A 16,293-nucleotide genomic window follows, 5' to 3' on the forward strand; every position below is an offset into this window, starting at 1 on the left:
GCTGTAATGCAGTATATGTAGTACTGCTTCCAGTTTGATTTGAAGGGAAAAAAAAGTACAGTAATTCCACTCCCCTTTTCCCCCCCAGTCCTGGAAACAAGGTCTGGCTCTGACTCTCACTTGCTCTTTAATCTCTTTTCTATTTAGAGACCAAATGTAAACCCTGTACAGTTCTAAGAATAAAACTGTGTATAAATATGAGAGATCACCATGCTGCTAAGGAAAATGTCTTTAAAAATAATAGTTTTCCTGGAAATTTTGGAGATGCAATTCTGTTTCTTGACATACCCCTGATATGATAAAAATTCACTTTACTGAAAGACCGCGAGTCCAGCTGTAAATTCATGTGTAGTGCCACCCATCTCTGACAGCCGTTGCTCATTTCAGGCCTGTCTGAAAGCATTCACGTGCTCAGCGTTGTGTATGACTGAGTGTTGTAATAGCTGAAGACAAGCTAGTGGAATGAGCACAGTTATTTTTAATTAGCAAAGTTTTGATCATATGTTAAATGAAAAGATAGTTTATGTCTAGAATGTTCCTCCTGGAGTATTTGACTGGAACTTGCTTTGCACCTCTGAATTTTGAAAGCAAATCTTGAAAAATCTTTTTACTTTAACAACTTTTAGTCTTGTAGAAAGAAATATACATTAGGATAGTTTATAGATTTTAAAGTTAATCTATAAAATTGGTTTGTTTCAGTATTTCTTGCATAAACCAGCAATAAAAATAAGACTTTTGCTGTCTCTGACCTAGAGTGCATCTTTATTTATTTATTGCAGAGAAGAGTGGCTTCAGGTTGCTCCTTTATGGGTTAGCCAGGTGCTTTATTTCCATTCCTCTTAAACAGATAAATTCTTAATAATGAGAAGTATGTGGGGAATACGTGGGTAGGAAGTTTTATCATATCCTAAACATGGATGAAAATAAATGGACTCTGAATGATTGCCTTTACCACAAGAACACAGCTTTAGATCATGAGAACACCAACGTTACCAAACTTTGTACTATAAAACACCATTTGAAATGTGATAACAAAACCCTGAGTGTCATATATGTAGTGCTCAATACTGAATCTCAGGTGGCCCTCACTTTGGGATAGATCAAGAGATAAGGTTTTATTAGTTTTTGTTGGGGGTATGTTTCAGTTGTTACACTGGGAATACTGGGAAGTGAGTTAATTGATGAATGATCTCAATTCTAGTTTATGTCCAGAAAGGATGTAAAACAGAAGCTCATCTGTGGATTCTAGTTAGGAGCATAAGATTAGCATATACCTAGTTTAATTAATTTTTTTTTATTTACTGAAATGTTTTTTGCTTTTTAAAAAAATGTACATTCCCAAAGACTGAAAAGTTCATTTTCCTTCTTGGTTATCTTAGGAATTTTCACTCTTTTGGAAGTGTCACTATCTTAGAGATTGTACAACAGTTTCTGGCAACTGAATATCACAAGTTAAGATTAGCTCACTTAATTCAGTATGTAATTTTAAAATTCAGGAGGATACCAGTAATGACTAATTATTTTTGTTAGCTTAACAAATATTAAGTGAGTACATTTTGTTTGGGATCCTGATCTGGAAATTTACAGTTTTCAACTGCTGTACTCTGTAATGATGACCTTGTGAATTGTGTAACTCATTGTTCAAGAAACAAAGGATTTGCATTGTTTACTCTTAAAAAAAATGAGCAAACTTATGGTCATCCTGTAATAACAGAGCAATCTTGTGTGCTTTCTTGGTTGGAGGAGGTGGCAAAGTCATTATCTAGAACCTGGGCTTGCTGTTCAGCAGTTTGTGTATTTTTCCTTGTTAATATTTTTAAATGTTTGAATTGAATCTGGATACATTCATCTAAGTGTTTTCTGCATATGTTTGGTATCAGTATCTCAATAGGAGGGACACATTAAGAATTATAAAGTAATTGGACTTATATGCTTAACAACTTGTTGAATATACTGACAAGGCAAATGGACACTGTAGTACTTGTTACTGTTAGATTTAGGGTTCAAGAAGCTGTGAAATATGTAACAATTTGGATTCCTAGGCCGGGCGCAGTGGCTCACGCCTGTAATCTCAGCACTTTGGGAGGCCGAGGCGGGTGGATCACCTGAGGTCAGGAGTTCGAGACCAGCCTGACCAACATGGAGAAACCTCGTCTCTACTAAAAATACAAAAAATTAGCTGGGCGTGGTGGCGCATGCCTATAATCCCAGCTACTGGGGAGGCTGAGGCAGGAGAATCGCTTGAGCCTGGGAGGCGGAGGTTGTGGTGAGCCGAGATCGTGCCATTGCACTCCAGCCTGGGCAACAAGAGTGAAACTCCGCCTCAAAAAAAAAAAAAAAAAAAAAAACAATTTGGATTCCTAAAGCAGGCATTTTTACATTCAACAGATTTTTGTTGGTTACCTTGTGTGTACCAGTCGCTGTTGTAGGTGCTGGAGACGGAGCAGTGAACACATCTCTGTACTGATAGGGCTTTTTAATGGTGTGGGTAGAGGGCAGCAAATAAAATTCTGTCCATGATGGTAAGTGCTAGAATCCCTAACATGCCTTCTCTGGTCATGTTCTCCCTCCCTCAAAGATTACGTGTATCTTCTAGGGTTCTCGTTTTCTTGTTTTTCTTTATAGTTACCACCCAATTATGCATTCTGAAAGCACTAGTTTTGACTCTCTCTGAACTTTGCACATACAGAATCTTCTAGTGTGAATTCTGTTGTGTATGGCTTCTTTTGCTTAGCAGTATGTTTGTAAGATTATATTGTGGATAACTGTAGCTCATTAGTTTTCATTCTGTTCTTGTATTTCGTGGTATTCCCTTGTATGAGGACTTTATTGGTTTTGGGAGAAAAATAGTTTCAGTTAGACTTTTGTGGCTTTTTGAAGAAAAATATTGTGTATGTGTGTCTGAGGGGCAAGAATTAGATATGCGTTATTAGGCAGTCATTGGAGTACTAACAGCTGAGTAAAAGGTAGTAAGCTTCTTTTGGTGTTCCTGTGATTATCTTGAAAAATCAAGTTGGTCATAGTTTTGAGGATGTTTTATGACTAAGATCTTAAATCTGTCATACTAAAGTATGTTTTATTAGTAAGATATCCACTTGCCTGACTGATCAGACCACCAAAAGCCACAATCAGGGGAAATACATGAATTTGACAAAAAGAAGTCTGCCTTTCAAAATATAATTGTAGGAAAAATTTCCTGGTAATGTCATTTGAAGGTATAAGGAAGATTTATTTACTGATTTTTTTTCTAACAGTGGTAATTATTGGAATATTAATACTTACTGGAGTATTAATACAGAAGTATGCTATTTTGATGCTCTATCAACTATAAAAATCAAGTCAGTAGCCGTGGCAAGTAGGCTTACATTTTAGTTGTAAGTGTGAGAAATCTGTGTCAAAACAAACAGTAGCCCCTAACATTGCATGCTGACTCTGTGACAGATACTGAGTGTTTTATGTGCATCACCCCGTTTAATGTTCACAATTCTGTTAGATACTACCGCTATCTCTGTTTTTACAGGTGAGGGATCTGAGGTTAAATTTACTTGCCGTAGGTAATCATACATCCACTTATATGTTCTGTAACTCACACATTCACATCCTTACATGTTCGTGTGTTGTAAGAGAGTGCCAGGAGAAGAGTATGCAATGGTGTTAGGTGAGTCTTAGACCAGACAGGCAGCACGAATCGTGAAAGCCGGAGGAGAGGGCACTGGTCCATCAGAGCACAAGCCAGCTCGTCTAAAGGAAGCAGCTCTTGCTCAGCCCCAGCTGATTGTTGTCTTAGAAGAAGACAGGCCAGATCTCCCAGTTTTTCAAGAGAGGTTGTAAATCCGGATTTTCATGTAAATCACCCTGACTTAAGTCTTGCTAGTTGACTTAGTTTTTTATATCTTTTTATTGTGAAATATATTGCCATGTGTACAGAAGTACATAGAGCAAATGTACATTAATGAATTATTACAAAGTGAACACCCATGTAAACACCATTCACCTGTCAGCAGGCCAGATCCTGCACAGAGAGGTCAAGTAAAAGAAGTACTGAAAAGATTATCATTGAGCAACTCTTAAGTTTTACTTACTATGTGAGTTTAGGCTCTGGAATCTGAATCCTGAGTCTGCCACTAAATGGCTGTTTTCTCATTTGTACACAAAATGCAAATGTGAAAAGGCAAACAGGACCCATCTCAGGGTGGTTGTGGGCTCAGCACATATTAAGCTATTATGTTAGCCATGTCTTCTAAAAACATTTTAAGTGAAGCCCATTTTAGTATCAGAGAGGAGGCATATAGGAATTTTATTTATTTACTTGTTTATTTACTTATGGACAAAGGTTGGCCTGTAGATTATATAGGACATTCATTCATTCATTCATGCATTTTGAACAGAGATCAGTCTGTAGGTTAGTAGTTTTCAGCCCAGCAAGATGTTTTGTGGTTTCAGAAGGAGGATTCATTTATTCATTCATTTATTTATTTCTGGACAAAGATCAATCAGCCTGTAGGTTAGTAGTTTCAGCCCAGCAAGATGTTTTATGGTTCCAGAGGAAGGTTCCCTGGGTTCCTGAGATACTTTTGAAAAAATTATTACAATGGCATTAGGTAAGAGATACAGTCTTTAGTCTGATGGATTAGGCAATAGAGATGAAAGACTATTCCAAATCCAGGGTACCTGGCTCAGTTTGGATGTCTGCCTAGTGTGGTGAATGATTGATTAGGAAGTTCCATTCAGCTTTGATCGTCTGAGCATCTCAGGTCTTTCTACTTGTTTTATCTCTACTTCGAACCATTTACATTCTCCCTCCTCCCCCCTGCCCCCACCAAGTAATCGTCCCTCTGGATTCCTGTAATAGCCTCCTAAGTAGTATCATACCCCCCTCTTCCCCTTACAATCTGTTTTTCTAAAATAATCTTCTCAAAATCCAGGTTTGATTAGTTTCTCTCCCTTCCCCCCCCACTACACACACACATACGAACGAATACTCATCCTAGAATTCCTAGGCTGCTTAATTGTCTTTAGAGTAAAAGATCAATTAATCCCTAATGTAGTCAGTAAGCTCCTAGCGGATTATTTGGCCCCTGCCTACCCCTCTAGCCACATCTTGGATCTTGTTCCTCCTTGCTTCTTGTTCACAAACTGTACTTTCCTCTTTTTAGTTCCTAGCAGGTATACTTCCTATCAGCTTTCTCTTTGAGTTCCTCATGGCACTGTTTTTCCTTCCTTCATAGTACTTATTTAAACTTGTGATTATATATTTAGCCATGGAGTTTTTCGATCATCTCGTTCTCCTGCTAGACTATAAGCTCCATGAGAACAAAGGTCATACTAGTTGTGTCTGGTTATTCGTGTGGTTTAACACAGTGTTTAGCCTATAGGAAACTCTCAAACATTATTTGAACAAATGAGAGATGCTCTTTCCTACACCAGGCTCTTGCACGTGCTGTTTTTTCTACCCGGAAAGCTTCCCACTTCCATCCCTCATGCACCTCATAGCTATCCCTCATTCTTTTCCTCAAGGACTTCGCCCAGAGCCCAGAAACTAGGTCAAAACTCTGTGCTTTGAACTGTGTATCCCTTTATAGCACTTACGACAACCTGTACTTAGTTCTCTGCTATTATTTGATTAATATCTGATACCCCTTCCAGACGAAAGTTGCCTTTTTAATTCTGTTATTCACTTTCTGGTAATGTTAGACCACCTTAAATTCAGCTTAGAAAATCAGCAGAAGGTACTAATCCATCCCCAGAACTAGTTGCATTTTTGTTACTATTTCTGAAAGAGGAATCTGTTGCTGGAATAGCCAACTCATGGAAATACTGCTTAATGTCCTGGCATCATGGTAGCAGCATTCTTGGTTTTGGTCTTTCCTAAATCAGTAATTAATTTCTAGTCCTCTCAAGTTACCTTCTTTTAAGTGGAAAATTTTCAAACCCATAGAAAAGTGGATGTGGGGAATATAATGAATTCCCACGTTACTGTCACCCAGTACGGTTAACAACTTAAGAGCCAATCTCATTTCATCTATACTTCATTCATTGTGTCTTCCCTTCCCCATTAGTTTGAAGCAAATGCCAGACATCTTTTAATCTGTTAATACAGGGTGAGCATCCCAAATCTGAAATGCTCCAAATGTTTGAGCATTGACATAATGCTCAAAGAAAATTCTCTTTGGATCATTTCAGATTTCAGATTTTCGGGTTTCGGATGTCCATCCTGAAATCGGAAATACTTACGGTTCTAAGCATTTCAGAGAAGAAAGAGAATACTCAACATGTATCTGAATATATATCTCTAAAAGATGTCTTTCTTTTTAAAGTACTGTAATTACATTATCATTAGCACACTTTTTAAATAAACTCCAAATACTTAAGTGTGTTTTGTTTTTTTTGTTTTGTTTTGTTTTTTAAGACAGAGTTTCACTCCTGTTGCCCAGGCTGGAGTGCAATAGTGCGATCTTGGCTCACTGCAACGTCTGCCTCCCTGGGTTCAAGGGATTCTCCTGCCTCAGCTTCTTGAGTAACTGGGATTACAGGCGTCTGCCACCATGCCTGGCTAATTTTTTGTATTTTTAGTAGAGACGGGGTTTCACCACATTGGCCAGGCTGGTCTCGAACTCCTGACCTCAGGTGATCCACCTGCCTTGGCCTCCCAAAGTGCTGAGATTACAGGTATGAGCCACTGCGCCCAGCCATATTTAGTGTTTTCTAATTGTTTTAAATGTCAGCTTTCCTTAATGAGATTCTCTTATTGTGATTGTTTAACATTTCTCTTAGGCATATGTGGTCCGCCACTTCTCTCTCTCTGTTTCCTCTCTTCCCTTGCAGCTTTATTGGTTGAGAAACAGAATTGTTTGTAGAATTTTTCACAGTATGGATTTTGGTGTTTGCTTCCTTGTGGTGATTACAGTGGTGGTTGGCCTACCGTATTTCCTGTAAACTGGTTAACTGAAGCTAGAGCAATTCTTTCTAATAAAAATACCACATGAGCCATCTGTATAATGTAGCCACACCAAAACGTTTTTTAAGGTAAACTTAATTTTCATATTTTATTTAAAACATATATCCAAAATATTACCATTTTAGCATGCAATGATATAAAATTATAGGTGAGATATTTTAAATTATTTTCCATATTCAGTCTCTGAATACTGTTGCAGGTATATTTTACATGTCATATGTATATTTTACACATAGCATATCGTAATATATATCCTATTTCGTATCATATATGTCGTTCACATATACCATATCTCAGTTTGGACCAGCCACATTTTACGTGCTGAGTAGCCCCATGTTGCTGGTGGCTTCTGTACTGGATAGCACAGAATGTCGATCTAGAGTCTTGATCAGATTCAGATTTGATGTTTTTGTTTTTACAGTTCTACTTCATAAGTGGCATTCAGTGCCAGGGTTTTTTCTGTTGTTTTTGGATGATGTCTGCAGCCACTGATGATCAATTTTAGATCCCGTAGTTCACTAGGTGTTATAGAATGATGATATTCAATTTTTATTATTCCTTTTTCACTGGTTAGCTGGAATGCTTCTAAAAAATAAACTTCCCGGCCGGGCGCGGTGGCTCAAGCCTGTAATCCCAGCACTTTGGGAGGCCGAGACGGGCGGATCACGAGGTCAGGAGATCGAGACCATCCTGGCTAATACGGTGAAACCCTGTCTCTACTAAAAATACAAAAAACTAGCCGGGCGAGGTGGTGGGCGCCTGTAGTCCCAGCTACTCGGGAGGCTGAGGCAGGAGAATGGTGTAAACCCGGGAGGCGGAGCTTGCAGTGAGCTGAGATCCGGCCACTGCACTCCAGCCTGGGCGACAGAGCGAGACTCCATCTCAAAAAATAAATAAATAAATAAATAAATAAACTTCCCTTCGTCTACTATTTTGATCACCCACTGGTACTGTTTGTATAGGAAAGGAAGAGTAAATATCTTATTCTTTTCCTAGATGTACAGTTTCTTAAAATAATGAGTTTTGCCAGCACTTATCGTTTTTTAGAATCAGTATGAGCATATGAATGGATGGAAGCATATTTGATTTATTTTAATCCATTGCAGTCAAATTATTTACCGTTGTGTCAGATTACTTTATTCTGAATTTTTAAATAACGTAATACATTAAACAAATCATAGGTGTACACAGACTGATTAATTTTCCAAGTGAATACGCCTGTTTGCCCACAACTCAGATCAAGGAAGAACATTTACTAGTGTCCCAGAAGCTCCCCCACCTTCATCCCTTCCAGTTACTACATATACAAAGGTAACCCTGTCCCAACTTCTAACAGTGTAGGTCAGTTTTCCCTGTTTTTTGTGTATGTTTTTATTTTAAGACAAGAGTCTCACTCTGTCACCCAGGCTGGAGTGCAGTGGTGCAGTCTCGGCCCACTGCAGACTCCGCCTCCTGGGTTCAAGGATTCTCGTGCCTCAGCCTCCCAAGTAACTGGGATTACAGGCATGTGCCCCCGCACCTGGCTAATTTTTGTATTTTTAGTGGAGACGGGGTTTTCACCATGTTGGCCAGGCTGGTCTTGAACATCTGGCCTCAAATGATCTGCCTGCCTCAGCCTCTAAAAGTGCTGGGATTGCAGGCGTGAGCCACCATGCCTGGCCCCTTTTGCCTGTTTTTTGTTTCGTAATTCAGATGTGACGTTTACCAGTTTTCAAGGATTATGAAATTCATGTGTTCATTGTAGAATATATAAAAACTTAAAATATACAACTCTGAAACCAAGCTTTTTTTCTGAGTACATAAATATGATTTTTTCTGAAATTGGTATCTTTCTGCATTTTTCTATACCATTATAACATTTTTCTTTAAACCTTTTATTTTAAAATACTGGATTTATAGAAAAGTTAAACTTCTTTAGTGTGGTTGCATTCTCCATCTGTAATGTAGTTAAGTTAATTTGTTACTGTTTTTATTCTGTTTTTGATTGCTTCCCTTCCCTCCATATCTTTTTGGTTTTAATAGTTTAATTTTTTGGTCTGAAGGGTAATGTTGTGAAACAATACTGTGTTCTAAGAAAGAGAGTTACACAAAAAGATATACTCAGAGAACTGTCACTCTCTCTTCATCCCTGCTATACCATTCCTTTCTTCCTCCTCTTTACCTGAATAAACTGTGAGAAGTCTTTTTATCTATCTTCAACCTTTAGAAGATGCTATACCTAAAAATAGTTTTATTTTTGGTAACTGGAAAGCACTCTAAACTTTCCAAGAATATTTGTAACTGTCCCTATTGAGATTTTCTCAATATTTAATGTACACATAATGATAACTTTTAAGCTGATGTTCTTTTACTCCTGTTTTATAGCTAATATAGCAGCTTATCTGTGAACTTACGTTTTTAGCAGACCTTCAACTTTGATCAACCGAAAAATTACAGGTTCACTATGTCTTTCTTTCCAACTAGTACTTCCTAATCATATCCATCTCATCACTTGTTTCCTAAACTGTTAGCCAAGAGATGGACACAATGATATATTTGTAAATTTAACCAGTGTTGAATACAGTGGGGTGTTGGATGCTAAATTTACTTAATTTCTATTGAGACTTTTATCCTATAGTTGCTACCTTCTTATTTTGATCATTATTTTAATTCTTATGCTTCCTGAATTTTTATCCTCTATTCATGAAGTTTGTTGAATCCCTGAATATCCTTAGGACCCTTCTTCATTTGATTTTAGAGTGATCTTTTTTACTACCTCCTGGACATTTCTATTTCGGGAATTTAAATGACAGCCCCTCAGATCAGTCCAAATATACATATTTTGCCTTACCTTTTAACACATAACACTATTCCCTGTGTAATTCGTTTGTGTTGCAGTGATCACAATTTGAGATTATGTAATTGAAACTTCATTGAAGGGCAGGGGTCATCTGTTTTATTCCCTAAAACTTACGTTGTGCTTCTCCTTAAGTTCCTGGCTCAACCTCATCTCCATAGATGATCTTGCTTTCAATCTTGATGGAAAAAAGCCAAAAAGACCAAACAGAAAGACTTTGGAGTTGAGAAGGAATCAGAAACAGTTCAGTGTGGCAGCTTTGCTCACAGAGGGAACTCGGAGGGTCACGGAGTGTTCTTAATACCTTTACTCTTCGGTTTTCCTAATGGGGAACTCCATGGCATCAAGAAAGAGTGTTCCTTGAAGATTTGAGGAAATTTTATTATTTTATGATGTCAGGTAAATGAGGTGTATTGATAGCAAAAATTGAGGGATCTTAAGCTTTGATGTATTCTCTGGACAGTAAGTAGTGTTTTGTATTAGCTCCATTGGTTTTCATGTATCCTCATTGTCTGCTCCTTCTCAAGTTCCTTTGGTTGTCCACAGGATTATCTTAGTCCTGACTGGGTAATTACATCTTTTCCGTTTGACTTCAGCGCTGCTACTTGGTTGACTACTCAAGAGCCATCTTGAACTCCGCCCCCACTTCTCCCTAACTTTCTAACTGGTTTCCCTTTCTCAAATCATTTTCCCATTACAGCCTTCAGAATGAATTCTGATTATGTCATTTGATTGTCAAAAATTCTTTAGTGTCTTCCGTTTGAGTTTAAAGTCATTGGCATTATATTATAAAGCCCATTGTGATCTGATACCCTTGCACCTTCTCTCCTTTCCCTCTCTCCCTGTTCCACAAATTGTACAACTTAGTCATTTCAAAGCCAGCATCATGTGTAGCAGCACACAATCTTGCTGACGTGCTGTTTCTTCTGAAACATCTTTCTCCACTCTTTTCGTGGACATCCTTCACGCTCGAACTCAAAACGGTCGCTGTTTCAGGGAATAGGTCTCTGAGCTTCACAGCAGACACAGTCCTTTTGCATCTTCCATAACAGCTCTTATCTATTTGGTGCAAAAGTTAATTAATTTTGCTGCAAAAAGCTCTTATCTTTTGATGCTATTTTAATGGCAAAAGCTGCAATTATTTTTGCACCAACTTAAATACCATTTATTTAGTGTTCTCAGCTGCTTCTTTGAGCCCCTAGGCAGGAAGAGGGATCTATTTTTGGCCTCCCCAACACTTACTGTATCTGATACATGTTTGTTGAATGAATGAATGAATGAATGATACATGGATTGTTTTTGAAATTACAGCCGTAAGGATAGTAAAGTTTAACTGGCTGTGTATTTAGATAATGTTGAGTTCTTCATTTGGAGTATACTTTGTATCTTCTTTTGGATTTGTTCTTCCAGTTATAGGCTCATCCTGTCTTGTCAGTTCTTGTGCCCTCCTGTCTTTCCCCATTCAGTAATCAGTCCTAAAGGACAGTGAAACTGCCTAGAACTAGGATCTGAAGTTTTGGCAGGAAGCCCTTCAGAGTTGGTGATCTGAGTAGTGTCTTTGCCAGCTGGAGCTTAGAACAAAGAAACTAAACAAACTCTTGGCAGATTCTGAAATACAGCTTTTTGCTTCTTCAGAAATTGTGATTCTAGTCAGTTGATGCTTAGAAATGTGCACAGAACTCAGAATCCAGCAACCATGAATTGCAGTCACTTTTGATGCCTGCAGTGCTTCACTAATTACTGAATTTGTGGCTGTTCATTGGAATTACAGTCTAATAGAATTTTGGAGCTAGAAAAGCCTGTTCATTTGCGATAATTTCACCCATTTCCCTAATTGTATAGGTGAGGAAAATTAAGATCATGTTTCTAGTTGATGATACCTTTGGGCCCTGGTCTCCTTATGCTTGGTCTAGTTCATTTCCTGTTTACCAACATCTGTCTGAGTTATTAGGGAATGGCAGTGCTAGAATCATGCTTAGAGGAATAATACATTTTTCCCCTTGATCTCCTACAAGCCTAAATGTCTTGAGCCTGAGACTGGTAATTTACCGGAAGCTTTTTGTGCAAGTTACGCAATTATCTATCTCTTGTGTATTTTTGAAATGAGAAAATGACAAGCAGGTTTACGATAAGGATATTAAGTTTTAAAAATATTTTATAAGTAATAGATGAATGTGATTAAAAGTGCAAAGGGCTTCCAGTGAAAAAGTGCAAAGGGCTCCCAGTGAAAAGTGATACTCCTCCCACCTGGTTTTCCTTTCTCCGCCCCAGAAGCCATGTGTTTCTTAGGTATTCTTCCAAAGGAACCTCCCCACCCCTTGCTTTTCTAAAGAATTAAAATTCTCAGTCGTTAGTGAACATTTTTTCTTTATGGAATGCTCATGAAAATAGTGGTTAATAAATTTACTGGTACTAAAAATGTCTTTTATCAATTTTAGCTTTGATTTCTGAGTGATTTACTAGAAGGATTTCTTAGTTTTTCCCCAGCATTTTATTATGGTCACTTTCAAACACATAGCAAGATTGAAAGAAGTCTACCATGGATACCTGAATCCCAACCACTAAGGTTCTACCATTATCATTTTACTGTATTTGCATTATTACATATTTATGTGTTTGTGCATCTGTCCATTCCTCAGTTCATTCAGAACTCCTCATCAGGACTGTCTGGTTATAGAAACAACCATGGATAGAATTTGCTGCTTTTGCCACAGAAGCAAATGAAAGGCTAGAGAATGGAGAGAAATGACATGGTCCATGATTTAAACTGGGAATATATTTTTCTGTTGTTTTTTAAAAAAGATAAGGAGTGGTAAAACATAGTAACTCACTTATATTATGGATTAAGTTGGTTTAGTGGCTGGTCAAGAGCCTAACCACTTCTTTTGATGTTTCATTCTCAATTACTTCTACATAGGTCTTCCTTCAGGTAAATCAAGCTATATTTGATGTTTAACAGAGAAGTTTGTTGAGATGTGTACTTTTCCAGTCCTCCAAAGAAAAACTATATTGATTTTGATATGGAATGGTGAGGACAATTATGTTTTAGTATTTTAGTCTTCTCCCTTGGACAAAGTAAGTTTCTGGAGACTGTACATTAAGACCTTAATGTGCCAGGAGTGGTGGCTCACGCCTGTAATCCCAGCACTTTGGGAGGCAGAGGCAGGCAGATCACGAGGTCAGGAGATGGAGACCATCCTGGCTAACACGGTGAAACCCCATCTCTACTAAAAATACAAAAAGATTAGCCAGGCATAGTGGCGGGCGCCTGTAGTCCTAGCTACTCGAGAGGCTGAGGCAGGAGAATGGCGTGAACCTGGGAGGCGGAGCTTGCAGTGAGCCACTGCCTTCCAGCCTGGACGACAGAGCGAGACTCCGTCTCAAAAATAAATAAATAAATAAATAAGACCTTAATGTATAAATTGCTAACAGGAGAATAAACATTTTTTATAATTAACAATAAGAACGTTAATCCTCTTAAACATTATTTGATTTTCCTAAAAGCCAAGTGAAAAACAGATACAGATGCTTCTCAACTCACTTAGAACAATGTCCTGATTAAACTCATCATAAGTTGAAAGTATTTTAAGTCAAAAATGCATTTAATACACCCAACGTACCCAATATCATAAGCTTAGCCCAGCCTACCTTAACCATGCTCAGAACGCTTACATTAGCGTATAGTTGTGCAAAGTTATCTAACACAAAAGCTTACTTTACAGTAAAGTGTTGAATATCTCATATAATTTCTTGAATACTGTAGTGGAAATGAAAAGCAATGGTTGTATGGGTACCATCGTCAAGTCAGAAAATCAAGCTGACCCATCCTAAGTCAGGACTGTCCGTATTTGAAATGTCGAATAGGAATGAGATTTGGTGAATATGGTTTGAAATACATTGCCAGTTTGTTCTGATGGGGAATGGAGAAAGGAAGATAAAACACCTGATAGAAAAATGTCACCCACAGTCCTTTTACTTTGAAGATGATAAACAGTGTTAACATTTTATCCTTTCAGCATTTATTCCCTACTAATGTTTAAACAAAATTAGGATAACCACGTACACACTGTTTTACAACCTGCTCCCCCCTTTATGTTAAATAATTTTTCCCATTTGATTAACATCATCTTACAAAATGGAAAACTGTATTCATTAAGACCTTAGAGAGGATGATTAACTTTCTTACCATAGAGTGTGTTATCAAGGAGAGTTAAGTGCATGTTATCACATCACTTGCGGTTTGGACTGATAGGAAAAAGATTAAAAAGGCAGTAAAACAATGTCACTGGTTAATGAAATAGATCAAGAAAAGATGAGCTGGGAGCTATGCAGGCAGTTCTCATTCTTAATACCAGCTGAGATTGGACAAACTGGCAACTATTGCAGATACTTTTATCATGTATACGTTAGTGGGACTGTTGATGTTTAGCTGATTTATTCATACTATTGTTGCTTCTCATGGATGGAAGAATTTTTTTTTTAATGCGTTATCCCAGTCAATGTTTGTTTAAAAAAAAACAAAAACAAAAAAAAACAGCTTTGTTTCCCGTAGAGGTCTCATTAAAGGGAGGTTTTGCTGCACTGGAAGATTGAAACAAAACGCTGGTGAGGTTGGCAATTCTTATCTATGGGAGTGAACAGAGAGATCCTTTCTCTGTCCTCTCTCATTCATCTGGCAGGATAGTTAATCTAGTCGCTTTGAATTTAGGGAAGCAGGCTTTCTTTGTAGGGACTTACTTTCTAAAATGGCATTCATCTTCAATTAAAGTCGCTGTGGGAAAGGAGAGATTGGGCCCATGGCACCTTGATAGGCGTATTCTCATGATGCTAATAACAGCAGTAAGAGAAGACAGACCTCACCTATGAAATAGGCATTATATGGTGTGACTAGTGGTCTGAGAGTGTCATGCTTAGCCTTCTCCCATTTTACTTTACCTTTTGATAACTCTGAAGAATCTTTTTAAAATTTACTTGTAAATACATTTTAGGAGTCCCAATTTCGTAAAATGGTAACGTTAAGAGAGACTGAAATATTTTAAGTCTCCAAGAGCAGTTAACCCCATTTAAAAGAAATTTATTTTGAATTCTTTACTGCTGATTCCTTAGATCAAGCTTGTCCAACCCGTGGTTCACAGGTCGCATGCTGCCCAACACAAATTCGTAAATTTTCCTAAAACTTTAGGAGATGGGTTTTTTTTGCGATTTTTTTTTTTTTTTTTTTTTTAAAGCTCATCAGCTTTCATTAGTGTTAGTGTATTTTATGTGTGGCCCAAGACAATTCTTCTTCTTTCAGTGTGGCCTAGGGAAGCCAAAAGATTGGACACCCCTGCCTTAGATAATAATTTATTTTCCTCTCTAGTGAGAGGCTCATGACAAGAGGTAAAACTGAAGTACACTATAATTTGGGTGGGACCTGTATTGGAGCTCATATCGCTTTTATTTTATAATGATGCTTGGGGGAGTTTGGGAGATTGTTCTTTTTTGTTTTTGTTTCTTGTGTGTGTCTGCGTGTGTGATACATACACTAGAAAAGCTGTTCTTTTTCTTTTGGTTATAAGTGAAGCTTGAGAAGGTAATTCTGTAGCAAAACTGAAACTAGGTAGAACAGTCATGTTTGTGACCTTAAAGCCGCCATTTGCCAAACCTAGCAGTGGTTTTATCTGTTTTCCTGTAACATGTATATTTATAATTACTGTGTTCAGAGGCATTTCTCTTCCTTTGTAAAACATAAGAGATGCTTTTAAATGTTTACATGCCGTTAGGTATTTTAAGATAATACCGCTCCAGTTTTTACTCTTTTCTATCGAATATTAAGTACAAAGGTGCAGAGTTAGCTTGAATACTGATTTCAGCTTGCATGAAATGAATATAGAGCAGCTGTCCAAATTAAGTTAAAAACAAAGGAAGTTCCTGTGTGTCGTTTCCTGTCTCTTAAAAGCAAACAAAAAACTTTCCATAATTATTAAGGTCCTTTCAGGGTATCTCTAATATTAACAGTGTGAATTTTGGTATTTCAATATGCTGAATTGTTGGATGTTCTTGCTCACCTTATTAAGGACATTTTCTTAAAAGGTAAATGATTTATTTTTCTTTTCCTTTATCAGAGCACAGCAATGGAGGAAACAGCTATATGGGAACAACATACAGTGACGCTTCACAGGGTAAGTTTGTGTTGCAGTAAATAATCTGTGTATAACTCAGGATACTGGCAGCTTGGAAAACAATGGAGGAAAGCCAGATGTCAGGAAGCCAGAGGAAGGAGGAAACTTTTTCTATATTCTTTTGTTTAAAATTAGAGTTAAAATAATTTTTTATTAAGGTCAAAAGTGAGCATGATTACTTTTTCATATATCCTTTTGAGTATTTGCTGCTTTTATTCCTGACTTAAAAAGTAAGTGATATGCTTTTTAAGTTTTTGAGTGATCAGATAAAAGACTCTGTATATTAGTATAAATTATTATAAACTGCTTCAACCAGCCGGGCGCGGTGGCTCAAGCCT

At 37.5% G+C, this 16,293-nt stretch overlaps 1 protein-coding gene across 9 annotated transcripts in view; it reads left to right on the forward strand.

The window, feature by feature from the left end:
• Positions 1-16,293, forward strand: part of TJP1 (tight junction protein 1) — a 274,243-nt gene that overhangs the window by 151,826 nt on the left and 106,124 nt on the right. For all 9 annotated transcript variants that reach the window (XM_050800090.1, XM_050800092.1, XM_050800093.1 and 6 more), the window contains one exon: positions 15,899-15,955. In XM_050800090.1, coding sequence (XP_050656047.1) covers positions 15,899-15,955 — 57 coding nt within the window. The remainder of the gene's footprint in view (positions 1-15,898; positions 15,956-16,293) is intronic.

Source organism: Macaca thibetana, chromosome 7 (assembly GCF_024542745.1).
Source record: "Macaca thibetana thibetana isolate TM-01 chromosome 7, ASM2454274v1, whole genome shotgun sequence".
Taxonomy (NCBI): Eukaryota; Metazoa; Chordata; class Mammalia; order Primates; family Cercopithecidae; genus Macaca; species Macaca thibetana.